At 44.1% G+C, this 27,267-nt stretch overlaps 1 protein-coding gene across 2 annotated transcripts in view; it reads right to left on the minus strand.

Annotated features, from left to right (window-relative positions):
- The window catches only part of THSD7B (thrombospondin type 1 domain containing 7B), an 807,368-nt gene that overhangs the window by 515,481 nt on the left and 264,620 nt on the right, over nucleotides 1-27,267 (minus strand). For both annotated transcript variants that reach the window (XM_073634254.1, XM_073634253.1), the window contains exon 6: nucleotides 15,077-15,246. In XM_073634254.1, the coding sequence (XP_073490355.1) occupies nucleotides 15,077-15,246 (170 nt within the window). The remainder of the gene's footprint in view (nucleotides 1-15,076; nucleotides 15,247-27,267) is intronic.

Raw genomic sequence — 27,267 nt, forward strand, 5'->3', positions numbered from 1 at the left:
CAGCTTTAAAGCTAAATACTCAGCTGTGTTTTTCCTGATGCAGACAAATACAGTTCAAAAAGACATGCAGGTTGGCGTCCTAATGATAAGGGGATGGCAATACCAGGCCACATGCCTTTCAGTCTTGGTGGAGCTTTGAGAGGTGGTCCTAAAAGAAGGGCATTTTTTCAAATGTAACAGTGCCCAATGTTGATGGAAATCAGGCTCTGGAGCCCACAAAGGAATGCTGGTATAGGTGGGCATTCACAAGCTACTAATCCTTTTTTTTTTTTTGGAACATTTTGACTTATGTTTAATTTTTCATATCTGGATGCACTGCTGTATACTGCCTATACAAGCACATGGCAATAAGCAGCAACATGATCTTTTCCATGGGTCTTAAAATGGAACGAAACCCTCCTATCGTTTCCAGCCAAACAAGCTACCATCTTGACCTCTGTTCAATGTTCAACTGCCATGAAGCTGCACATGTGTTCAGTTAGGACACCAGTCCGTCTGATTTTTTGACAGCAAAGGTCCGATGAAGCCCACACACGATTGAATTATCCGGCGCATTCGTTCCGTCGGACCTTTGCTGTCAAAAAGTCTGGTCGTGTGTACACGGCATTAGGATGTACTTCTCCTATGGTTCACAAGAGTGCAATTAGTTTTGCACTCCTGTGACCCATTTTCAGCAGAAAGCAGAATTCCGCTCTATGCTGACGTTGTGGATATCAGTCCAGGCACCGTGTCATTCCGACAATGGAAGTTGATCAGCCAGGTGCATGGACTGACACCTGTCTCAGCCTCTCAGCAAGCGCACGGTCTATAGGTGAGGCTTTAAAAGCCTTTACAGGTTACCAGTGGAGAGTTACAAAGGAGGTTTGGCGCTATAATTATTGCTCTCGCTATGACATTTGTGGCATACCTGTGCGATCACCCTTTATGTATGTGTGTGGGACCAACGCATGTGTTCTCCTTTGCACGTGAGCACTGGGAGGCTGGAACGCTTTAAAAAAAATGTTTTATTATTATTTCTTTTTTTTTTTAATTCTTAAACTGTTTCTTTAAATTTTTTATCACTTTATTGCTGTTACAAGGAATGTAAACATCCCTTGTGACAGCAATAGGCAGTGACAGGTGCACTTTATGGAGCGGTCTCTCCTCTGCCCTTAAAAGCATCTGATCAAACCAAGATCAGAGTGATCAGGTGCCTTACATTTTTAAAAATGGTGCTGTTTACTTCTAGGGAAACCAGAAGAGATGAAAATGCTTGTTGCTTCCGGTTCCCCATACCATAGGGCTGATCGTGACCTTCCGGTCCTCAAAAAGCTCTATGGTAAGCCGGTGGAACTTCTAGCTTCACTTTCGAGTTCTCCGGTGGGAGAGGGAGCCCAAAGAGGCACCAGTGGACAGGAGTGCTGGTAAAAGCAATCTAGTGGCTAATTATGTAAAATGGTACATTGGGCGCTGTTACTTAGACTCCATTCACACAGGGGCAACTTTGGATCTGACTTCAAGTCGCCCCTAGTCGCCTCAAGTCACGCTACATGAAAAAATCAATGTAAGTGAATGGATCTGTCTTAATGCACACTACTGCAGTCGCTCCGACTTCAGAAAAGATTCCTGTACTACTTCAATCCGACTTCTAGGCAACTTGTACCCATTGATTTCAATGTAAGTCACCTTCAAGTCGGATCCCCGTTCATAGTGAGGCAACTTTACAGGAAAAAGAAAAGAATTTACCCAGGAAGAGTGACTGCGATATGCCAGCGCCGAGCTGGCTCGGTCATCGGGAAAGGAAAAATTTGTTTTTTCCTTTCCCAATGAGCGACAAGCAATACTGACATGTGATTGGTATGAATCATGAGGGGGAACTCCACACCAAATTTTAAATAAAAAACCGGCATGGGTTCCCCTCCAAGAGCATACCAGACCCTTAGGTCTGGTATGGATTTTAAGGGGAACCCCCTATGCCGAAAAAACGGCGTGGGGGTCCCCCCAAAATCCATACCAGACCCTTATCCGAGCACGCAGCCTGGAAAGGAAAGGGGGTGGGGACGAGCGAGCACCCCCCTCCTTAACCGTACCAGGCCGCATGCCCTCAACATAAGGGGGTGGGTGCTTTGGGAAGGGAGGCGCCCTGCGGCCCCCCCACCCAAAAGCACCTCGTCCCCATGTTGATGAGGACAAGGGCCTCTTCCCGACAACCCTGGCCATTGGTTGTTGGGGTCTGCGGGCAGGGGGCTTATTGGAATCCGGGAGCCCCCTTTAATAAGGGGGCCCCCAGATCCCGGCCCCCCACCCTATGTGAATTAGTATGGGGTACATCGTACTCCTACCCATTCACCGGGGGGGAAAAAAGTGTGAACAAAAAAACACACTACACAGGTTTTTAAAGTAATTTATTAGGCAGCTCCGGGGGTCTTCTTCCTACTTTGGGGGTCTTTTCCGACTTCTCCGCTCTCTCCGGCCTCTTCTCCGCTCTTTCTGGCCTCTTCTCCTGGTGTCCGTTTTTTCTCCCGCTCTCCGGTTCTTCTCCCGCCCTCCGGGTCTTCTGCCGGGCTCCTCCACTATCTTCTGCTCTTTTGCCGCTCTTTTGCTAGTGGTGGCCCGGTCTTCTCCATCGTTTTCTTCCCTCTTCTCTTCTTCTGATGTTGACACGACGCTCTCTCCCGCTGTAATGCCGTGTACGCGGTGCGCAACGACTTATATAGGCATGGGGCGTGGTCACCGGGTGATGTCACCCGGTGACCCGCCCCTTATGATGTCACAGAGTCTAGGCATGCTTCGACAGTAATTCAAATGCTTCTCATTTTCAGTGGCTAATTAGCTGCTCAAATGGCTTTTACAAAAATGCTGATTGCTCCTTGAAAAAAAAAATAAAAGGGTGAGGCCTGTAGCTGTAAGCATCATCCAGGTATAACCACTTGAAGTACTAAGGTAACAGTACATATTGCGGTCTTCAAGTGGTCCAAATTACATAGTGGCCTTGACAAAGTGTCATATTGTCACTATATTGCCTTGAGGGACCCTGTGCAGCCCCAAAATGTTAGTTTATTTGGCTAATGTGACACTGCACTAATAAATGCGTGTATATGTTTGCAATGGAGCACTGGTGACATCCCATCATTTTACTGTTGTTGGGTGACAACGTTGCCTTTCCATGGCCTGCATACAGTGGCAGCGCTGTCACTTGACAACATGCATGCCTGCTGTGGCAAGAAGCGGAGACTGGCCCACACTACTGACATGCAAAGCATCTTGGGACCCAGGTAGTAGATGTGCGTTGTTTCTTTTTTGGCACGCATTGCCAATCACCTGAAGTGCCTGGAGCTTGAGTTTTAGATGACAGGAATCACTTAAAATTTGGATCACCTAAAAAGGAAAAGACTGGCCAAACACTATACAATAGGGAAAACGTAAGATTTTTTTTTCTTTCCGATGGAGGCCTACATACATTTTAATGTAGAAATGAGTTGTTTAAATAATTCTACCGTTCCTTTGACACCTGCCTTTTCAAGGTTCAACCCCAACGTTTTATACGTAAAGAATTTTAATTAATTAACGTCAGCTTGTCAAAACAATTTCCTTTCCTCGATAACCTAGAATAGCAATCGTCCACAAACGGCAGCTGCAAAATATTCTATTAAATCAACACAGGCTTCGGGAAAAGTAGAATTTCAGCTTATCTGGGAATATTAGGCAGAACATTCCTTTTATCTGACAATACAACTATTCAGAGATACCGCAGTGAATAATTTAATGAAGCCACTAGGCGATTTCTCAGATGGAAAGCTGCGGATGTGTTTACATTGCAAATTATGTATCGCTCCTCTGGCGCTCTAATAATCCGAGCGTTTCGATTTGGAGACGCTCAATGGATCATAGAGGCAGTTTTTAATAGTTTTTCCAGTGGCCATTCATTTTAATTAAAGCCACTTTGACTGTATTAAATTGGTACTTGCATCTTAAAAGCTCAGAAAATGTAAACCAATTACAGAGCTTAGGTGAAAGGAGTGGAAGGCGAGATCGAAATTTGAACAATGGTATTATTACGCCTCCAACAAAACTACTTTACAGTCTACCGCTAATTGCTATACAGTACAGTATATGTGAGTACAACCAGAACTTAGATGCAGAACTACAAGCTCCAGCATGGGGTCATTCTAACTGGTGGGGGAGGATGGGACTTGTAGTCTTACAAATGAAGCACAAGGTATACCGTCATTTAGTGAGGATTTCCACCATAGGACAATCTTTGGCTTAGTGGGAAGACAAATATCAAATACACCACCTCCTCTATCCATCTAGTTCACATCTTATGAATATAGATGATTATACAGCTTCGCTCAAAATCACTCAAGAATAATATTGGAACAAATATCCACTGACCGCCTCTCTGAAAAATCACAAAGAAGAAAGAATGTGCCAACCCTAAGGAATCCCTATCAACCCCGTGGACCTCTTGATTATTTATATTGAGAATTAAAAGTAGAACTCATCCTTCTTTATGGATGGCAATGTTACGAATGGCTAATACAGCTCCCTGCCAAAAAAAAGACATCATTATGTCTCACATTCTCCAACCTCCCTCACTTTTTTTTTCTCCTCTTACTTTCCCACTTCTCCATTTGCTGTTATTTTCTCTTTTTTATCCCTAGCAGGGGAGGACTGGGCTGTGGGGCAAGGGGCTAATTTTATCCAAGGCCAATACTCATAAGATATTCTGGCCTGGTGGCCCTGTGTGGAGACACATCACCATATAGAGATCGATCAGAGCAGTTAGTGACCAAGAAATGGAGCACCATGGGATCTGCTTGTTACACCTGACACTTTTGCATAGCTTGACACCCATCTCCCTAATGTTCTGAGTGTGGGATTGAAGCAGACCCAACTTCACAGTTACAATAAATTAAAACATTATCTGCAGAAAGTCTACATAGCCTTATACTCGCATACTGATATTTTACTATGCTAACTGAACTGCACAACTAATGCATAGTAGCCTGGAACCAAAAACAACCACCATCTACCCAGATTCTGCAAACAAGAAACAAACAGTAAATTACTTTATTAAATCCAGATAATAATCCTTTCTGACAATCCCTCCATTGACTTCAGCTCACCCAACAAATAAAGTTCTGAATACAAAGCTATCCAACAAAACAAACTACAAAGCCATCCACAATTCCGTCCGAGCCATGTCACCAACCACATCTCAAAATACCAACCAAACTGTTCTCTTCACTCCTTCCAAGACCTCTTGCTCTCTAGCTCCCTTGTCACCTCCTCCCATGCTTACCTCCAGGACTTCTCCAGAACCTCTCCTCATCCTGTAAAACTCTTTACCCCAACTTGTATGACGATCTCCTACTTTCTCCATCTTTAGGTAATCCCTGAAAACGCTCCTCTTCAAAGAGGCTTATCCTGCCTCTAACTAATACTTTACCTTTCAGCATCAGCTCATCCCCCATAGTTACTGCCCTTTGTATCACTTGCCTTTTCCTTTTAGATTGTGAGCTCTAATGAGCAGGGCCCTCTGATTCCTCTTGTGTTAAATTGTATTGTAACTGTACTGTCTCCCTCCATTTTGTAAAGTGCTGTGCAAACTGTTGGCGCTATGTAAATACTGTATAATATAATAATAATATTGATAATAGTAAGGAACTGAACAATGGAACAATACATCTTTCACCCGCATTCTTTGCCCCTTTCCTTCCCAGTCGCTTTTTTAACTCGTTTTTAGATGTGGTGGATGCATTAGCTTTTATTTTTTTCAGACGTTTTTCCCTTTATTTTCACCTAATAATCTTGCTGATAATACACTTTCTGTCCCAGGGTAAAAACACTCACTTCTCCACTGTATCTATGGAGCAGCCACGTTGTCACCCTTGGCTGCTCTCCTGATTCAAACTAGAAACATGTCCTCTTCTCTTTACTTCCATTACATGGCAGAGTGGAATTTAGAGATTACAGAAGAAAGATTGGAAGGAAGAGAACATTGTTTGATATTTCAGTTTCATTCACAGAAAGTTACAAGGACAAATCATGTCTGGATAGATCAACAAGTTTTATCTGTACTTGCAGAAAATGTACTTAGTGTTAAAGTGATACTAAAGTCTCATTTTTTTTTCCAATTAAAAATAACAAACATGTTATACTTACCGTCTCTGTTTAGTGGGTTTGCACAGAGCAGCCCAGATCCTCCTCTTCTCGGGTCCCTCGCCGATGCTCTGGACCCCTCCCTCCTGCCAAGTGTCCCCATAGCAAGCAGCTTGCTATGGCAGCCCCCAGAGCCGAGCCCCTGCTCTGTGTGTCCATTCAGCCTTAGAGCCCCGCCCCCTCTCTCTCCTCATTGGCTCACTGATTTTGATTGACAGCAGCAGGAGGTAATGGCACCCTGTTGCCATCCCAGCCAATGAGGAAGGAGAGTCCCAGACAGCCAAGACTCTCGTGCAACATAGCTGGACTCGAAATATGGTATTAGGGGGGCTTCTGCGCACAGAAGGTTTTTTTATCTTAATGCATAGAATGTATTAAACTTCTGCCTTTAGAACCACTTTAACACGAAGATGTCTCCACAGCATGTATTAGATGGTCAACGCAAAATGTCACTAATGCATCAGTAAAATAAGAAAAGCTTCTAGATATTATATAAGCAGTGTTTTTCTCATCTACATGTCCCTCATAAATTCCATGACTACCCTAATACATTGTTTAAAAAAGTCAGAACTTAGAGGGTAGGGGGCTAAGGGTGAAGGTGAACGCAGAGTTTAGGTTTAATTTTTTTTGGGGGGGGTTAGGGTTTCATTGTTTTTCTTCTTAGGGTTAAATATTCTTTAAAAGGCAATGACCCATAAGCCCGTGATTGACTTGTTTTGAATTAACCTCACCTACTTGCGTTACATTTTAGAGGAACTTCACCTGGCTATCAAATAAGCAAAAGTCAACAAAACATACCAGAAATGTGGTAAGTCCAAGAAGTCCAGTGCTGTCGTCCTGGAACCCAGAGACTTCACACCTCTTTTCATTCCTGCGATTCCTTGGATTCGGGAGATGGCTGTGAATTCCTGATCACTCACAGGCTGCTCCCCTACAACGCATGCACAAAATCCACTGACTAGGCAGATTGTCCTAAAGCCTCCTAGCACATGGGACATGTATTCCAGGGGACTGCAGGAGGAAGGTGGACCTAAGGCTACCTCCTCCTTGTCAAGGTGAGGAATTTGGGAGTGGGAGCAGGTACCTTCAGAAAAAGGTACTTGCTACCCCCCAAGAATTATATGATATCTTAAAAGTGAGTGAAGGTCAACTTTAATAAGTCTCGTACACATACATGCAGTCAGCAAGGTTTGATCTCAAAATACTTTGTTCCAGACTAATCAGGAAGACTTTGTTTCCTGAGCAAACTGAGACTCACTTTATTACTTTTTTAACTTCCTCTGAAACAATGGTAGTTTTAGAATTCTGAGGATGCATATGTAGCACTAACTCTCGGTGGAGCTGCTGGTTTAAAGCGGGCTGTTACCTTCACTCTCGATTCCTCTGTTTCACCGTCACCAGGTCTAGGGTTCCATTGAGTTTACCTCTGGACGATGTAGACACCAACACTTGAGTAGATTTTCCACTTTTTTTATGAACAAATAATAAAGGAAGTAGCAGGAAAGAGGCAGAAGGAAAGTTGCAGGGAAGCTTAAATACCTTTCCTTAGTATTCTTTAGAACATTCTCTGGAATTGAACACTTGCGGTTGAATGGTTGAATACACTCCCCTTGTGGGACTCAATCTTTGCTCGCCTGGATAGGCTTCTCTCACTTGCCTAGCAGCCAGTACGTAGCACGAACAAAAGTCTCTGCCACAGACTTGTTTGAAATAAAACCCGTACGATCCTCTGCCACAGGATGTATTGGTTTGCAATGAATGTCAGACACAGTACTTGAACCTTTAAGCCAGGCCGGCAGTACTATGCAGTAAGATTACTTCAGGATACGTCCTCCAACTGAGTCACCAGGCCCCTCTCCAGACCAGCACTCTGCGTGATCCTTCCATGACGGGTCCTCTCCTGGGATCTCCTCGGTTGTTCAGCTTCTTCACTCAGGATAGACAGCTTAGGACTGTTCCTCTGCTGCTGTGGTAGGCCCCAGACAGGCTTCTGGGCCCACACGCCGCAGCGACGTGGGCCTCCAGAACAGAGGACCACGAGGTGGTACTCTTAACGCATACCTGTCGGCCAGGAGGGCCAGCAGGTGGCTAAAAACGAACCCCAAAACATGGCGTCTGTCCCATAAATACCCTCTCCCAGAATGCAACTCGGAGGACCACCTCCACCGAGTTGTCTCCGGGACAGAGGAGCACTCATACGCTTCAACACGTTGTTTTTCCAACACCAGCCCATGGTGACAACGACACCCACAGGCACAGTGTGGAACTACATGCAACTCAGCCAAGCTGGAACAGAGGCAAATACAACTTCCTATAACAAGTAACCCACAAGATTTACCTATCAGCGGCAGATTAAAAAATCTACCAGCGCTACACATATATACTATATTATCAAAAGTTTTTCGGCTCCTGCCTTTACACGCACATGAACTTTAATGGCATCCCATTATGGATTTTTTGTGTGAAGCCACAGTTACACTTTAATATATCTCATTTTAATTGAAACATCTAGTAAAAATGATGAAAGTGTAAACAGACTTTGGACATTTTTCTTTAATTTCAAACACTCTTCACGGTGCATTAGAGCTTTTGATTTCCCCAGCCTCACAGTTATATGGAATGTAATGATTTTCCATAGCTAGAACTATAATGCTATTTTGTTTTTTCTGTTTTTTTTTATTTATTTTTATACTTTTAACAGAAATTCGCTGCATCCCCGAAGGGAAACGGGAGCTCAATATGATATAAAGTGATTTGTAGTGAGTGGCAGCAGATTGACGCATTCAGGTCTGCCACTTTGTGTACGGATGTGATGATGCAGAGACCTTCTTTAAAATTGTGTGACAAGTCTGGAAACCCTCTTACATGCCAGTCTAATGATTTTGTCTTGGTTGCCACTGACTGCTCTTATTTTAAGGGGATCTCTAGTTAAAGTGATATAAAAACCCTTATGTTTTAAGCACTTCAGCAGCTGATTTAATCACTTACAGAGTTTGCAGCTCCTTGCCTATTTCCAGTCAGTGGCGTATTGTGGGGTGTTGGTCCCCAGTGCAAAATTCTTACGGATGAAAAATTTGAAAAGAGCAAAGCCACATAGTAGGAGGTTGAACACAGTTCAGCACTAGCAACAGAGTGGACAGCTCCCAGCAGAGAGAGCTACATGTGCCTTCTAGAGGAAATCTGTGCCCGGCGTGTCAACCAGGGGGCTGCAGTGCATGTGGGCACACTGGTACACAGGGGCACCACTAAAGGCCTAGGCTGGCAGAGCATCCTCTCCCAGGGTGTGGACATCTTTGAATAGATGGAGACAGAAGAATAATGGCAGTGCTGGAACATGGTAGGCTAGTTCCATTGCACAGACTATAGCTTGTGCCTGTGCACCAGTGGGCATGCTGTACATGGTGAAGACAGGTTAATGGTGGTCGGCTGAGCCAACAGAGCAGTCAAAAAGATGAGCAGGAGGACATGGTGGACCCAAGGCCTCAGAGAGGGGAGCCTACAGGCTCTCAAACTGCTGATTTTGCTTTTAGATTGCTGATTTTGAACTTGGAGAGAATTTCTAGGGTGTAACAGAAGAACAAACTGGCTCCATATGGAAGGAGAGCAATAATCCAAGACCACAAGCAGGAGCGACTAGGCTACAGCCCAGTGCCTGACATCCCAACTGGTCAGGGCCATGGGCCACCCTGTGTTGGTGTACTGCAAGCTGGGCATCAGCCTCCCATCACTCCAGGGGTGACAAAGGGCCACAGGAGGCACCACTAAAGCCTCATACACAGGATCAGACTTACCGCCAACAAGCTCACATCCAACATTTCCCGTCGGAAAATCCGATCGTGTGCATAAGAGTCAATGAGAAAGCCGGGTACACAGAGGAGCTCAGGTAAGTAACAGATTTTCCTACTATGTATCATATATACAATATACAGTGGGGACGGAAAGTATTCAGACTCCCTTAATTTTTTCACTCTTTGTTATATTGCAGCCATTTGCTAAGATCATTTAAGTTCATTTTTTCCTCATTAATATACACACAGCACCCCATATTGACAGAAAAACACAGAATTGTTGACATTTTTGCAGATTTATTAAAAAAGAAAAACTGAAATATCACATGGTCCTAAGTATTCAGACCCTTTGCTGTGACACTCATATATTTAACTCAGATGCTGTCCATTTCTTCTGATCATCCTTGAGATGGTTCTACACCTTCATTTGAGTCCAGCTGTGTTTGATTATACTGATTGGACTTGATTAGGAAAGCCACACACCTGTCTATAGAAGACCTTACAGCTCACAGTGCATGTCAGAGCAAATGAGAATCATGAGGTCAAAGGAACTGCCTGAAGAGCTCAGAGACAGAATTGTGGCAAGGCACAGATCTGGCCAAGGTTACAAAAAAATTTCTGCTGGTTCCTTTCTTAAGGTTCCTTAAGGTTCCTAAGAGCACAGTGGCCTCCATAATCCTTAAATGGAAGACGTTTGGGACGACCAGAACCCTTCTTAGAGCTGGCCGTCCGGCCAAACTGAGCTATCGGGGGAGAAGATCCTCGGTGAGAGAGGTAAGGAAAAACCCAAAGATCACTGTGGCTGAGCTCCAGAGATGCAGTCGGGAGATGGGAGAAAGTTGTAGAAAGTCAACCATCACTGCAACCCTCCACCAGTCGGGGCTTTATGGCAGAGTGGCCCGACGGAAGCCTCTCCTCAGTGCAAGACACATGAAAGCCTACATGGAGTTTGCTAAAAAACACCTGAAGGACTCCAAGATGGTGAGAAATACGATTCTCTGGTCTGATGAGACCAAGATAGAACTTTTTGGCCTTAATTCTAAGCGGTATGTGTGGAGAAAACCAGGCACTGCTCATCACCTGTCCAATACAGTCCCAACAGTGAAGCATGGTGGTGGCAGCATCATGCTGTGGGGGTGTTTTTCAGCTGCAGGGACAGAACGACTGGTTGCAATCGAGGGAAAGATGAATGCGGCCAAGTACAGGGATAACCGGGACGAAAACCTTCTCCAGAGTGCTCAGGACCTCAGACTAGACCGAAGGTTTACCTTCCAACAAGACAATGACCCTAAGCACACAGCTAAAATAACGAAGGAGTGGCTTCACAACAACTCTGTGACTGTTCTTGAATGGCCCAGCCAGAGCCCTGACTTAAACCCAATTGAGCATCTCTGGAGAGACCTAAAAATGTCTGTCCACCAACGTTTACCATCCAACCTGACAGAACTGGAGTGGATCTGCAAGGAGGAATGGCAGAGGATCCCCAAATCCAGGTGTGAAAAACTTGTTGCATGTTTCCCAAAAAGACTCATGGCTGTATTAGATCAAAAGGGGCTTCTACTAAATACTGAGCAAAGGGTCTGAATACTTAGGACCATGTGATATTTCAGTTTTTCTTTTTTAATAAATCTGCAAAAATGTCAACAATTCTGTGTTTTTTTGTCAATATGGGGTGCTGTGTGTACATTAATGAGGAAAAAAATGAACTTAAATGATTTTAGCAAATGGCTGCAATATAACAAAGAGTGAAAAATTTAAGGGGGTCTGAATACTTTCCGTCCCTACTGTATATATATATATATATATATATATATATATACACACACTGTATGTGTATATGTATTCTGGTGGAAGGAAGTCAGGGAGTGCTAGCGGTCCACAGGTTAGGGGTTGCAAAAATTGCCTTACCCCAGGCCCTAGCAACCCACGCTACACTACTGGTTCCAGTTTAAGCTGGTGCCTTGACCACTGTCCTACGTTTCCTGTTTCAGGGTGGCTCCTTTCTCTTGCAGCATCCTATGAATCCCCCTTGCATGCAGGGACTAGAGTTGTGTCTTTCTACACTATGTGCATCAATAGAAACACACAGCCCCATAGCCTAGGATGGCAAGGCACTCCCCTCCTCCTCCCTTCTCCCCTTCCCTGCCTCCGAGCGAACAGACTGGCTATGAACTGCACTGTCAACTGTTAACTGAAGACCAGAAGTTCAGCTAAGCAGCATTAGGAGATCAGAAGCCAGCGGCATTGAAGGATGTAAACTGTAAGTGCTGAGGTAAGAATTGTAACAATAGTTTATTGGGAAATGTTATGTTATTGTGCTCAGTAGGTTAAGCTAAAATTTATGAGGGTTTAATACCACTTTAATGAAAAATCCTCATTGTGCATGATTCCCTTTTATGTAGTAACACAGCAGGCTCCCCTGTCCCATGTTTAATAAAACTTAGTGTGTATTTATGAAATATGCCAAGCTAAATGCAAATAAATCAATCCTAGTGCTTCAAATCCTGTGCTGTACACCCATACACATACTGTATATCATCAATTGCATTAACATAAAACAACATGTACCATATGAATAAAATCAATCAACAATTTGCGTATCACATTAATATAAATAACCAAAACACAATAAAAAAAAATATCCATATGTGAACATAGAAAATCAAAAACTTGAATGCAATGTATTGTAAATAATAGACCATGTCCATTAGTTACATCTTCTAATATCCTTGTGCAATATATGAAACCATAAATATACACTGGTGACCTCCACCTTCCCCAGTGGCCACACGCTCACCTTCCTAGATAGACTTTTATATCAAAAGGTCATGCAGAGATTTCCAGATTTTACTTGTTTTGCCCCCTGAAGTCTGGCATTAAAATGTTGGCATAAAATTCTCTAAAAAAAAACAATTGTACTGAAATGGTTAGATTTAAAGCCTGACCTCCCCCTTAAAAACTGCTCTGTCCAATAGTTTTGCACAGAGCAGCCCTGATCCTCCTCTTCTGGGGTCCCCCACTAGTGTTTCTGGCTCCTCCTCTTCATCGGGTGCCCCCACAGAAAGCTGCTTTCCATGGGGGCACCCAAGCGGGCTCGCTCCTGAGTCCTGCTGCTACATCCATTAACACAGACAGCGGGCATCGGCCCCACCCCCATCTCCCTTGTCACAGCTTTTGATTGACAGCGGCAGGAGCCAATGACTTCTGATGCTCTCAATCTGTCCAATGAGGAGGGAGACAACAGCGAGAGACGCTGCTCTTGTGCATGTCGCTGTATTGGTTAGGGCTCAGGTAAGTATAGGGGGGGGGGGCTGGGGGGATTCTGCAGCATAGTGGGTTTTTTACCTTAATCCATAGAAGGCATTAAAGTTTTACTAAACCAACAACAGTAAAATCAGTCTGTATATGCAGCAAAGCATGCTTGTTATACTCACTGTGGAACTTAAGCGGTTAATCCTCTGCATTGTGTAAAAAGGCTGTTTTATCCTGTATGCACAGATCCTTCCCCTCCTGCACTGTCTATCTGGTAAAGGCCAGCTAAAACAGGCACAGTAGCCGACCTGCACATGCTCAGTTGTGTCTTTTATGCTGGAGAGAACATTTACTTGTTCTCAGAGCTAGCCAGGTCATATGATACTGACATCACACATGTGGGCGTGTATACAGGCTGAAGTGAAAATCTCCTCCTTCCTGAACTCTCAGCACTGGAGAAACTGTGCAGTTTATCATGTAACTGTGGTATACAGATCATCCAAAAAGGTATATAGTGGCAGTATTTTAATGTAAAAAGAAGATATATAAGCTATGGGCACTGTGGGGGGAGGATGAACTATTTTCATATTACTGGGTTTAGTAACACTTTAAGACACACCTCCCAACATTTTGAGATGGGAATGAGGGACACCTACTAGCTAACGTATGTAGGCATAGGACACGCTCCCTGTCACGCCCCCTTAAAGGAGAATTAACCCCAAAAAATGGTTAATTAAATCCACAAGTGCTTTTTTTTACCACTGCCATTTCTTTATATTGGCTTTTCAAATTGACAAATGCAGCAATTTAGAAATTGGATGAAAGGTTTAGCACTGGGAAACACCATTTGAAAGATAAAAAGTGCATTTTATATATAACTATATATATCAGACCAAAATGAGGAGGAAAGAGGGACAGAGGGACATTGCTCTAAATCAAGGACAGTTGGGAGCTATTCTTTAAGGTAAAAAAAGCTATGACACTGAGCACAGTAAACAAGGGGAAGAAATTCTACTGCTTTTAAGTAGACTACTTCCTTCCCCCTCTACTCGGTCTGAAACTAGTAGTATTTATACAGGCTGCCAAAAACCTACACGTTACCCCTAGAACAGGTCATCTATCTCAGGTACCCCTTAAAATATGTAGATTTATTACTGGTACCACCTAAGGCTTTATGTACTTGCCTGTATAAGACGTATGCAGGATCTTACCAGCAGCAAGGTCCTGGATAAAAATTTGTCCCTACTGCATCTGAACTGTAGGGACTTCCACCGCCCCTGATTACATGTTGGCCCTGAACGAGTAGGTCATATCAGTCAATGAAGCCCAAGGTTTTTTGGGTTGTGCGCCACTGCTGCATGAATGACTCACTTAGGACTGACTATCACTTCATGCACTGAAAAGTGCTTGATGAATGGAGGAGATGGACCTGTCCTTCATACGCCTGTCCTCCATTCATAGTATTCTTTTCATTACAGGAAAAGGTAGTACAGCTTCTATGAATTATTCAAGTTTGATGAGTGCCTATGACAGGTCCAGTTTCTCATATTTGCCCCCACAGTGCCAGAAGATCACAGCTGTGAGGGACTGAAGATTTCAATGAACAGAGCAGTCACCAGCACAAGGCAAATTTTAATTCATTGTAACTACCATCCCTGATGCTGATTTAAAAAAAAATATATTTTTACTAAATGTTAAGCTCCATATGTGGACACATGAAGATGATAGCCAGGAAGCGGGACCATTCTAAATTCTATGAGAGTGGAGAGTTACTACCATCGTATTTACACAGGGTGATAAAAAGGGTATACTAAACTAAAATGATTTTGAATTCTTTAGCATCCTACAGGTAACCAGGAAGAATGACTTGAAATTCAGTTTAAAACACTGACCTTCTTTTTGTCCACGTGGTCCAGATTCTATGACAGTTTGCGCACAAAACACTTTGCGGGTCTGTATTCCACCTCCGCACTGAACCCGCTCCTCTGCCAAGGGAACGTTGTCCTGGTTAGTAAGCAGGGAAACCTGGCAGTCTGTCCACTCAGAGGTCTTCCAGGAAAACCTTATAAAAGAAAAAACACTGGATGTAAAACCCACCACCAAAAAGAAAGGAACACCTAGAACAAAGTATATTGACAATAAATACACCCTTACCATGCCTCCATTCGGGGACAATGATAAACTAATATGCAAAAATTATTGGTTCAATAACTGTATTTTTCACCACTGCTTTTTAGTCTTACTGACCGTTCAAAATAACAAATGCAATCAATTAGAGATTGGAAGAAAATTTTGGTAAAGAAAATCAATTTTCATAATTAAATATTAAAGCTTTACAAACAAGTGCAATCAATTTGAGACTGGAAGAAAATTTTGGTAAAGAAAATTTGTTTTGGTAGTTAAATGGTACAACTTTACAAACAAGTGCAATCAATTAGAGGACGGAAGAAAATTTTGGTAAAGAAAACCAAGTGTCATGGTTAAATAATAAAGACAAACAAGTGAAATCAATTAGAGGTTGGAAGAAAATTTGGGTAAAGTAAACAATTTTTATAGTTAAATACTAAATATTAATAAGACCAAAAAAAATAGGGATAACTGAGGGAGGAAGAGAGACAGAAGCATCGGTTTCAAAGGAGGGCCAGTCCCTGCAAACCAAGTTACAATAATAGGACACAGGTGTGCATCTTAGGTGTTTAAAATAACTTAGATTGTCTTGTGTGAGTCTATTTCAAAAGACTACATTGCATTTAAAGTTTTACTAAAACCCACAACAGTAAAATCAGTCAGTATATGCAGTAAAGCATGCTTGTTATACTTGCTGTGGAACCTAAGAGGTTAATCCTCTGCATTGTGTAAAAAGGCAGTTTAATCCTGTCTTCTCTGATCCTCCCCTACTTCCACAGTCCCCAATCTATCTCCTGATAGAACAGAGCCTTGGGAGCACTCTGCACATGCTCAGTTTGGTGTGTATTGCTAGAGAGTTTTTTTTTTTTTTTTGGGAGGGGGCATGTGATCAGCACAGGGCCAATCAGCACTGTTCAGACAGAGGGTCAGGGGTCCTGCAGCCTCATAGGTCAGTCAGAGGAGAACGAAAAAACTCCTCCTACAAGCTTTAAACAGACACTGATAGAAGTCACAAGACTGCTATATACTGCTGATGAGAAAAGGTATTTAGCAGTTTATATTTACTAAAACCATTGCATTTCCATGTTCTGTGTACTGTGAGAGACCAGATATAGTTATCATCAAAACAGGTGTTCTCGTTAGAAGATTTAGTGCTAGTTCACACCAGATGCAGTTCAGTGCGCTTTTTTTCCCTGCATTAAAAATGTATGCACAGTGTTTTTCATGTATTCCAAAGGCTCTAGTTCACACCAGTGCAGTCAGTTCCAGTCGGTTTCCGGTCAGTTTCCGGTGCAGGAAAAAAAGTAGAACATGCTGCAACTTTTATGCACAGAACTGTACCGGAACATAACAAATTGTATGAAAAACGCACTGGAACTGTGTGTGGTGTGAACTGTAAGCAAAAAACTGATCTAGAACATATCCGGAGTGCATTTTTGTGGTGTGAACTGGCCCTCACTCTCATGTCTTGCTCTGTTGACAACTTAAACATTTTGGAATATCCATCACTTCCTGTCTCAATGATAATGTTCATCAGAATAAAACAATGAGGTAACTCTCCCCAACTGCGACGCAGACAGCAATTAAAACTCAACAGAGGTTCTAACACATCCCTACTCTATCCAACACAGAAAAATAGCTATACAACACAACAAGTCTGGTGCTAGGGGACCAGGACAAGGAGTCCCTCCATAGTGGTGTGTGGTGTCTTGCTGGAGACCATAAAGTAGCTGTGTGGAATTCTGCACCAGGAGCGGTGCTGGGGAATAAACCAAAGACAAACACCAGGAAAAGAAAACGTATACATGCGTTTTAAGAACTGTCAGGATGAGATGTCAGCCACACGGGGAGAGCATTGTTTTCAGAGAATCAGCTGATACAGATGAGTTGATTTACTAAAGACAAATGTACACCTCCCAACTTTTTTAGATGGGAATAAGGGACACCTATTAGCAAATGTATGTGGATAAAGGACACACACCCTGTCACGTCCCCTTAAAGGAGAAGTATACCAAAAAAATGATTAGTTGAACGCACAAGTTGTTTTTTTTTACCACTACTATTCCTTTATATTGGCTTTTGAAATTTACAAATGCAGCAATATAGAAATTGGATGAAATGTTTAGGGCTGGGAAACACGTTTTGAAAGATAAAAAGTGCATTTTATATACAACTATATAGATCAGACCAAAATGAGGGACAAATGAGGAGGAATGAGGGACAGAGGGACATTGCTCCAAATCAGGGACAGTTGGGAGCTATGCAAATAGGCTGTACACTTTGCAAGGGAAGTTGCCACAAAATTTGGTGAATGTGGTGAAGTTTCCTTTTACAAAGAATACCCAAACCTCCCAACTTTTTGAGATGGGAATGAGGGACACCTATCAGCAAAAGTATGCAGGCATAGGACACACCCCCTGCCACGCCCCCTTAAAGGAGAATTGTACAAGAAAACAAGATTGGTTAAACCCACAAGTGCTTTTTTTACAACTACTATTCCATTATATTGGCTTTTGGAATTTACAAATGCAGCAATTTAGAAATCAGATGAAAGGTTTAGTGCTGGGAAACACTTTTTGATAGATAAAAAGTGCATTTTATACACATCTATATAGATCAGACCAAAATGAGGGACAAATGAGGAGGAAAGAGGGACAGAGGGACATTGCTCCAAATCAGGGACAGTCCCTCCAAATCAGGGACAGTTCCTCCAAATCAGGGACAGTTGGGAGCTATGAGAATACCCAATCATATGCAAGGAAAATAAAGAAGCAGCATTTTAGCTCGCACATGATTGGACGATGGAAGTCAGCAGAGCTTCACCTTAAATAGTAAGCTCTGGGGAAAATTCCCTTGCAAAGTGCAACTTCCCTTGCAAGGTTCGCAGCAGATTTGCCTTTGGTGAATCAACTCCACAGGCATGCACTGCAAGAAGAAACAGCAAAGGACAACTACTGTGTGGCACTGCAGAGCAGGAAGTACAGCCAGCGTATGCCTACTCCCATATATACTATACGTATGAAATTACAACTAACATACATGGAAGATGTTTAGGAGCACAAAGTGAAATATTCTGTACATCTGGCTGAGGATTAAACATTTCCTCTACATTTGTTTTATTACAACCACAATAGGACTGAAGTCTCACAATTTTTTTTATAACTTGAGCTGTTTCATTGTTTGCAAAGTGGTTCTTTACACTACTAATATCCACACATTTTTTACACCTCTCAGTTCTTGCTGAGCCAGTAACAGCTTTCATGTGAAGTCTCAGGTTGATAATAGCTTTCCAGTAAAGTCTACAAGTCACGATCCCCGTGCTCCAAGTTTCTATTCATCTAACCAGGAGTAGCGCCATCTCATGAACGAAGCTACCTGCAGGACTCCCAGGAGAACATAAAGCCCCAGTTTTTGTGCAAGAAAACCTTTATGGTTACATATTTAATACTGACACATTATCACACACATAGGTTGGACTTGATGGACTTGTGTCTTTTTTCAACCTGACCTACTATGTAACTATTTACTCAGGTTGAAAATAGACACTACTTCAACCAAAAACCAAACAGATAAAATAAACAACTCCTTCCATCATCAGAATTATCTTTAAAGAAGAATGGGACATTTTATATAGAAATGCATTGGACCAGCTTGAACCAATGTACACTATATTACCAAAAGTAATGGGACGCCTGCCTTTTTTACACGCACATGAACTTTAATGGCATCCCAGTCTTATGCCCCGTACCCACGGTCGGACATTGATCGGACATTCCGACAACAAAATCCTAGGATTCTTTCCGACGGATGTTGGCTCAAACTTGTCTTGCATACACACGGTCACACAAAGTTGTCGGAAAATCCGATCATTCTGAACGCGGTGACGTAAAACACGTACGTCGGGACTATAAACGGGGCAGTAGCCAATAGCTTTCATCTCTTTATTTATTCTGAGCATGCGTGGCACTTTGTGCGTCGGATTTGTGTACACACGATCGGAAATTCCGACAATGGATTTTGTTGTCGGAAAGTTTTATAGCCTGCTCTCAAACTTTGTGTGTCGGAAAATCCGATGGAAAATGTGTGATGGAGCCCCCACACGGTCGGAATTTCCGACAACAAGGTCCTATCACACATTTTCCGTCGGAAAATCTGACCGTGTGTACGGGGCATTAGTCCGTAGGGTTCAATATTGAGTTGGCCCACCCTTTGCAGCTTTACCAGCTTCAACACTTATGGGAAGGCTGTCCACAAGGTTTAGTGAGGTCAGGCACTGATGTAGACGAGAAGGCCTGGCTCACAGTCTCTACGCTCGAATTCATCCCAAAGGTGTTCTATCAGGTTGAGGTCAGGACTCTGTGCAGGCCAGTCAAGTTCCTCCACCCCAAACTCGCTCATCCAGTCTTTATGGACCTTGCTTTGTGCACTGGTGCACAGTCATGTTGGAACAGGAAGGGGCCATCTCCAAATTGTTCCCACAAAAATGGGAGAATGAAATGGTCCAAAATCCAAAATTGTCCCCACAAATGCACTTCTGGAAGAATGATCAAACATTCCCATAGACACACTCCTAAACCTTGTGGACAGCCTTCCCAGAAGAGTTGAAGCTGTTATAACTGCAAAGGGTGGGCCAACTCAATATTGAACCTTACAGACTAAAACCCTTATGCCAGTAAAGTTCATGTGCGTGTAAAAGCAGGTGTCCCAATACTTTTGGTAATATAGTGTAACTATGTATACCATACCTGTGGGATTCCTCAGGAACTGCTACTTCAGTTATCTCCACTGGCTTCTGGGTCCTGTGCGGAGTGGCTGGTTTGTTTGTAGGCAGGTGCAGTCTGCTTTCTCCACTGCAGGTGATGCTCAAACCACAGTGGCATTGCAGTGGGAGAGGAAGTCAAGAGGAACATGGTTCCTCTATGGTTTCCTGGGTCACTGTGGGAGCTATCAGATTGGATGCTGGCGCTCCATGTGGCTCTGGCGGCCATCTTGGGACAGGCAGCGTCTATTTAGGACCCTGGCTCCCACCCTTGGCACGCATCTCACATGTGGGTAATGTAGGGACAGTTCAACTGTCTGTCAGGGACAGTATTAGCGGTAGGGAGAGGTTCCAAATGAGTGGGCAAAGTGCAGGGACACGCCATCCTTCCCCACTTGGGTAAGGACCGGTCAAGCCGCATTACGCCCCTCTAAACAGACGCTGTCGGCACACTTGATACTTACTGCTATTCTTATCACTGTAACATTCTGTGAGTACACCCGATCGGATTGTCATCCCACGGGGTTAGTTGTGCTTTGCTGAACTTTAACTTCAATAGGGTTTACCGCCGCTGCACCACGCTGCACCGCACTGTACCTCCCCACATGCTGCATTATGAACACAGGAGTTTGGCCACTTAGCACAGGCGCCATTCAGAAAATGCTTTGCATTTTCTCAATAAATGCAAAGTGTTCTCTGATTGGACAAAGTGGAAAGGAGGGGTGGTGACGTCACATAGGTGAATGTGCATGCTTAGCACTGATACTGGTGGCAAACGGCCTATTTAAGCTGGAATGTGACATGTACAGATTGCTGAGTGCTCTTCAGCCAGTGCCTGATTTACCTGTGACCTGACTTGGTACTTTTGCTTTCCTGTATATGACCCGGCTTGCTATTGACCTGCCTTTGGATTCCTGTCTGCCCGTTTTCATGTTGGCCTGTGTTTGGACTTTGTATCCTGCTTCCTGATTCGGTACCTCACTGCCTGGCTGTGAGCTGAACCCGGCTTGTATCCCAAATCTACCTTATGTTCCTGTACTTCTCTATTGTCTGTTGACCTTGACCTGTATGCTTACAATGTCTCTTGCCTTCTGATTAGGCACTTCCTTGCTCAGCTGTTGATGACCTATAGTTTCTGTCCTGTCTTTGCTCCTGTCCTATGATCAGGTGCCACTACGTTCCTGCCTCTGATCCCTATATGGAGGTCCACAATAATCTGTGTTGTGCCTTACAGCCAGGGCTGGACTTACCATAGGGCTTGACTGGGCTCAAGCCCATGGGCCCCGTCCAATAGGGGGCCCCACGGGCCCCAGCCGAGTGTACTTGGCTATACTCAGCTAGTTCCGCTCACAGTCACGCCTAGTCCTGCCCTATGATGGACATAACACAGGGACTGGGCGTGACTGTGAGCGGAGCTAGCCGAGTACATTCAGCTAGCTCTATGGCGGCGCTCGCCTCTGCTCACAGTCACGCCCAGTCCCGCCATTGGACCTGTGTTATGTCCATTATAGGGCGGGACTGGGCGGGACTGCGAGAGGAGCCAAAAAAAGCCGGCAGGAGCCGAGATACACAGGACCGGCTATGTGTATCTTGGTGGCGTCATATTTAAACTGCAGTGACACTGTGAAGTCACTGCAGTTTAACTACAGCCTGGGCAAGGCTGCAAATGACACAGACAAGACTGCAGATGGACACTGATAAGGCTGCAGATGGAGGCTGCAAGGCTGCAAATGACACTGACAAGGCTGCAAGGCTGCAAATGACACTGACAAGGCTGCAAGGCTGCAAATGACACTGATAAGGCTGCAAATGACACTGACAAGGCTGCAAATGACACTGATAAGGCTGCAAATGACACTGACAAGGCTGCAATGTCACTGGGCAAGGCTGCAAATGACATTGACAAGGCTGCAAATGACACTGGACAAGCATGCAGCGGACGCTGTGCAAGGCTGCGTTGATGAGCATTTAAATGTAAGTTTTTTTCCTTAAATAGTTTTTTTCCTTAAAATTCCTTAAACTCTTATCTTGAGGTTTGCTGATTGGTTATTGGCAGTTATGTAGTGCCTCGTTTACTGCCGTTAAGAAAACCTGTCTGCATTAGACAGTGATATAATGGCGGACAAACGGTATAAGAGTGGAGCACTTAAAAGAAAACTAAAGGTTTAAAGTAATGTATAGAAGGTAGGGCCCAAAAGTGACTCAAGCCCAGGGGCCCCCACCACCCTAAGTCCTGCCCTGCTTGCAGCCAACAGTTGGCGCTGCCCACAAAAGTGGCCCTCATACCACTCTGTGCCCTCACATCTCCTGTCACCACTACCATGGGTGTTGGACAAGAAGTGCAAAAGAAGTCCCAAATTCAGCTCAATCTCCACAAGGTATGTGATGCTTTAAAGCTGATTTCTGGGAATTAAGCAAAACGTACAGGCCCCACTGCATAGGGTTAAATGTTCGTTTAGTCTAGGAATGCTGGGACAAGATATAATACTTACCTTACTTCTGGTTGCAACAAGGTTCCATGCAATGGGTCCAACACTGTTGCCTCTCCAAGGCACTCCCACTCTCCAAGGCCACCTGCTTGTCTCCTCCACCGGGTTAATAGACTGCATTGTACTTGATGATGCCAAGGTACCATCCATAGCCTGGAGTTGTGGGCAAAAAATAACACTATAGCCTGCCGGATAAAGGGATAGGGTAAGTATTACACACTGTATTCCCACACACAGTGATGGAACTTCCAGGGTCGCAAAGGTCGCATTTACTTCTGGGCCTTGGCCTTCCGCCACCGTGGGAGGGCCCACTATGGGACCATAAGGCTCAGGTTACACTGCTGCTACTTCAAAGTCCTGCAACTTGCATGGGACTTGCTTGCGATTTCCTTGCAAATTTTGTATATAACATTGCAGCATATGACACTCAAATTGCACCAAAGGCATATAAAAGTAGTGCAGGATCCTTTTTTTGTCACTGCGACTTGAGTCACATTGATTAGGATAGCACCCATTGAAATGAATGTGTTTTGATTTGTCATGCGACTTTATGTGTCTCAGTGGGAACCAGGGCTTATAAAGGGCCTTGCAATGGCAGTAAAGGGCCGGAAACTATTTGGAAGGGCCCAGCCCAGAGGGAAGGGTCCAGGGACCGATGGAAAGGGCCCCAGGAGAGCCCTTCATGGTCTCTTGCACTGGGGCCCTGAAGGTTCTAGTTACACCTCTGCCTCTACCCCTAGACTAAAGGAGGATTTAACCCTTGCAGTGCAGGGCTATCCACTGTAAGGGTAGATTTTGTCTAATTCCCAGAGTTCAGCTTCAGGTAAGTTATCACCAAATAAAGGGGTCCATAGCAGGAATGTAAAATTTGTTCTGCTCCATAAAGGATGTGCAGGTGAAAGAGCAGTTAAAGTGGAACTCTGTGTTAAATGAAGTGCAATACCTCCGAGACACGACTGATATGACATTACACCTAATTTCAGCTGATACATATGGAGTGTATTCTTCTCCTTTCCTGCCTTTGTTTGCTCCGAGCCGCTGTCAGGACCTTCAATTAATAAAGATTCAGTTCAGCGGCCCATAGAGAAATAGTTTACAAATAAACATTATAAAGATAATAATATCCCCAAAGAGATGATTACAGGATCAGAAACGACAGGCAGTGCTGCCACATTAGCCTCTTCCGATGACAGATGTCTCCTCCGCTCTGGCTGTCTAAGAGGTGTAGGTGACTCTATACGCAGAGAAATCACATGGCGCGAATTAATAATTTAGCGGCACCATTTGTGTTTTTCTTCTCCTTCCTGGTAAATAACTCCGAAATACAGAAACATTAATACAAACATATAATTACAGTATTACTAGAGAGTTTTTCTTTTAGTAAAACCTGCAGGCTGCCCAAGTCGCAAGCAGCGGGATGTCATTAAGTAAGAAAACAGCTCAATCTGATGATAGGGTAATGACTGTAATTTAAGGCAAATGTACTAACGCTGACAGAAGCAATGCACTCCATTAGTCACTGCGCTTTCTTCTTCTTTACTCGCGGCGATGGGAGAAAAAAGTGCCACGTTAAGGAATCAAAGGAGAATAAGAGAGGAGATAAAAGTCATCAACCAGTAAACACGGATAATATGATATCAGGTTCACCTGGAATATTTTTAAATGGAAAAGGAAGAAGAGGGAACACATGGGTGGTCACTGCTCTCCTCTTTCTGTGAAGGTCAGTAGCCTAGCTGTCATTGATTGATCTGTGTTTCTATTTCTGGGTGCCATTTGGGATCCCCTGGGGTGTTGTGAACATGGGACACTTTGGATTCACATCATGTGCTGCCATGGTGTAGGCGGGCTACCAGCACCATACCAACCAAATGAAGATCTAGAGACAGAATGCTTGGTGTCCCATCCACACCATGGCAAAGCATGGAGATGACCCAGGGCAGGCAGCATGTAGGAGAGGACAGAGTGCACTTCTTGCCCCCCTGCCATGCTGCTGGAGTAAGGTGGGGAACTGATGGGAAGAGAGGACTGTGATCCTGATGTATAGCATAGCTCCCAACTGTCCCTGATTTTGAGGGACTGTACCTGATTTTCATGGACTGTCCCTGATTTGGAACAAAGTCCCTCTGTCCCTCTTTCCTCCTCATTTGTCCATCATTTTGGACTGATCTATATAGTTGTATAGAAACTGCACTATTTATCTATAAAAGTGTTTTACAGGACTAAACCTTTCTTCCAATATCTAAATTGCTGCATCCATTTTCAAAATTTATGGATTTGCTGCTGCTGAAGGCCAAAATGATGGAATAGTAGTGGTAAAAAAAGCACTTGTGGGTTTAACCAATCATTTTTTTTTTGTACAATTCTCCTTTAAGGAGGGCGATACATGGGGTGTGTCCTATGCCTACAAACGTTTGCTAATAGGTAACCCTCATTCCCATACCCAGAAAGTTGGGAGATATGGTATAGGTATGGTATAGGCGGGACTCTGATATATAGGAGGGACTCTAATAGGAGGAATAAGGCTTCTGATGTGATGGAAGGATTCTAGGATGGGATACTACTTGTGGGTAGGTGCAGCGAGGTGCGGCGGACAGAAAACACTCAGAGTCCAGGTGCAAAAACAGGAATGTATTGTAACGGAAGTCCAGCAATACACAACAGGCATGGTGGGAATGCAACCCGACCGGGAACACTCACAAAGCGTAACAGCAATGTGTCAGTAGATAGAAGTCTCAGGGAAGCCGATAGTGTCTGTCTCGGGGATTGGAATACAGCCTGGATGGTTCATACCCAAATGGGGAGGTTTCCATTCAGTATGACATGTCCCTGCGCTTTCCCTACTCCTCTGAAACCTTTCCCTGACACTAAGGACTGGCCCTGACAGACGGGTATACTGTCCCCACACTGCAAAATGAGTGCCAAATCCGGGAGCCAGGGCCTTAACTAGATCCTGCCTGACCCAAGACTGCTAAAATCACATGGGGTGCCAGCATCCAATTGGATGCTACCGCCCTATGACAAAGGAAACCATAGAGGAACTAGGTTCCTCTCAATTTCCCACTCCACCTGCATTGTTGCTGCGGCCGAGCGCCACCTGCTCTGGACAAAATAGACTGCACTTGCCTATATACTAATGTGACGGGGGTTACTCTGACATGACGGGGAGGGTGGAGACTGAAATGATAGGAGGGGACTATGACGTGAGGGGGCAAATTCTGATGTAATGAGAGGTCTTCTCACATGATTGGAGGACCTCTGATGTGAAGGTGGTGCTCCTGGAAGTGGTTGCACTCCTGCCTCCTCCAAGTACAGGGCAGGGTTAATAGCCCTACATTGTACATGATGAGAGGACAGTCCACAGCCCAAAGCACCAGAAGGGGAAGAAGAGGTGAGCCATGGAGCTGTCCAGAGTGGGGATAAGGTAAGTAATTCTGCCTCTTCAGCTCCACCTAAGTCTAAATAGGTTTTTACCCTTGCTTTAATGCCCTTCCTCTGCAGCAACGCATGCCTAACTTTCCTTCATTCCCCACCACTCCATTCAGACACCAGGAGCAAAAGGTGAATTCTATGTAAACTCATTGGAGTTGTAGCTTACAGAAGGTTATGAGCTCCCTGTGTGAGCGATAATTGGCTCAGTGCTAACGTGTGGAGTGAGTCACATGCTCCTCATACCCAGAACGTCTGTGAATAGCAATGTTCAAGTCTTGCCACAGATTCTCAATTGGATTTAGATCTAGACTTTGACTGGGCCATTCTAACACATGAATATGCTTTGATCTAAACCATTCCATTGTAGCTCTGGCTGTATGTTTAGGGTCGTTGTCCTGCTAGAAGGTGAACCTCCGCCCCAGTCTAAAGTCTTTTGCAGACTCTAATGCCACGTACACACGAGCGGAATTTCTGACAGAAAGAGTCCGATGGGAGCTTTTCATCGTATATTCCGACCGTGTGTATGCCCCATCGGACTTTTTCTGTCGAAAATTCAGACGGACTTAGATAGAGAACATGTTCTATATTTTTCCGACGGAACAAATTACTATTGGAAAAACTGCTCGTCTGTATGCTGTTCCGACGCACCAAAATCGACGCATGCTCTGAAGCAAGCACGAGACGGAAGCTAATGGCTAATGGCTCTTGAACTTCCATTTTCTAGTCCCGTTGTACGTGTTGTATGTCACCACGTTCCGGACAGTTGGAATTTAGTGTGTTGTGTGTATGCAAGACAGCTTGAGTAGAATTCCGTCTGAACTCCGTCGGAAAAACCTTCAGAGTTTATTCCGATGGCAAAACCGGTCATGTGTACAGGGCATTACAGGTTTTCTTCTAACATTGCCCTGTATTTGACTCCATCCATCTTCCCATCAACTCGGACCAGCTTTCTTGTCCCTGCTGACGAAAAGCATCCCCACAACATGATGCTTCCACCACCATGTTTCACAGTGGAGATGGTGTGTTTAGGTTGATGTTCAGTGTTAGTTTTCCGCCACACACAGCGTCTTGCTTTTAAGCCAAAAAGTTCAATTTTAGTCTCATCTGACCAGAGCACCTTCTTCTACATGTTTGCTGTGTCCCCCACATGGCTTCTCGCAATCTGCAAACAGGACTTCTTAAGGCTTTCTTTCAACAATGGTTTCTTCTTGCCACTCTTCCATAAAGGCCAGATTTGTGGAGTGCACGACTGATAGTTGTCCTGTGGACAGATTCTCCC

Source organism: Aquarana catesbeiana, linkage group LG06, assembly GCF_042186555.1.
Source record: "Aquarana catesbeiana isolate 2022-GZ linkage group LG06, ASM4218655v1, whole genome shotgun sequence".
NCBI classification, from domain to species: domain Eukaryota; kingdom Metazoa; phylum Chordata; class Amphibia; order Anura; family Ranidae; genus Aquarana; species Aquarana catesbeiana.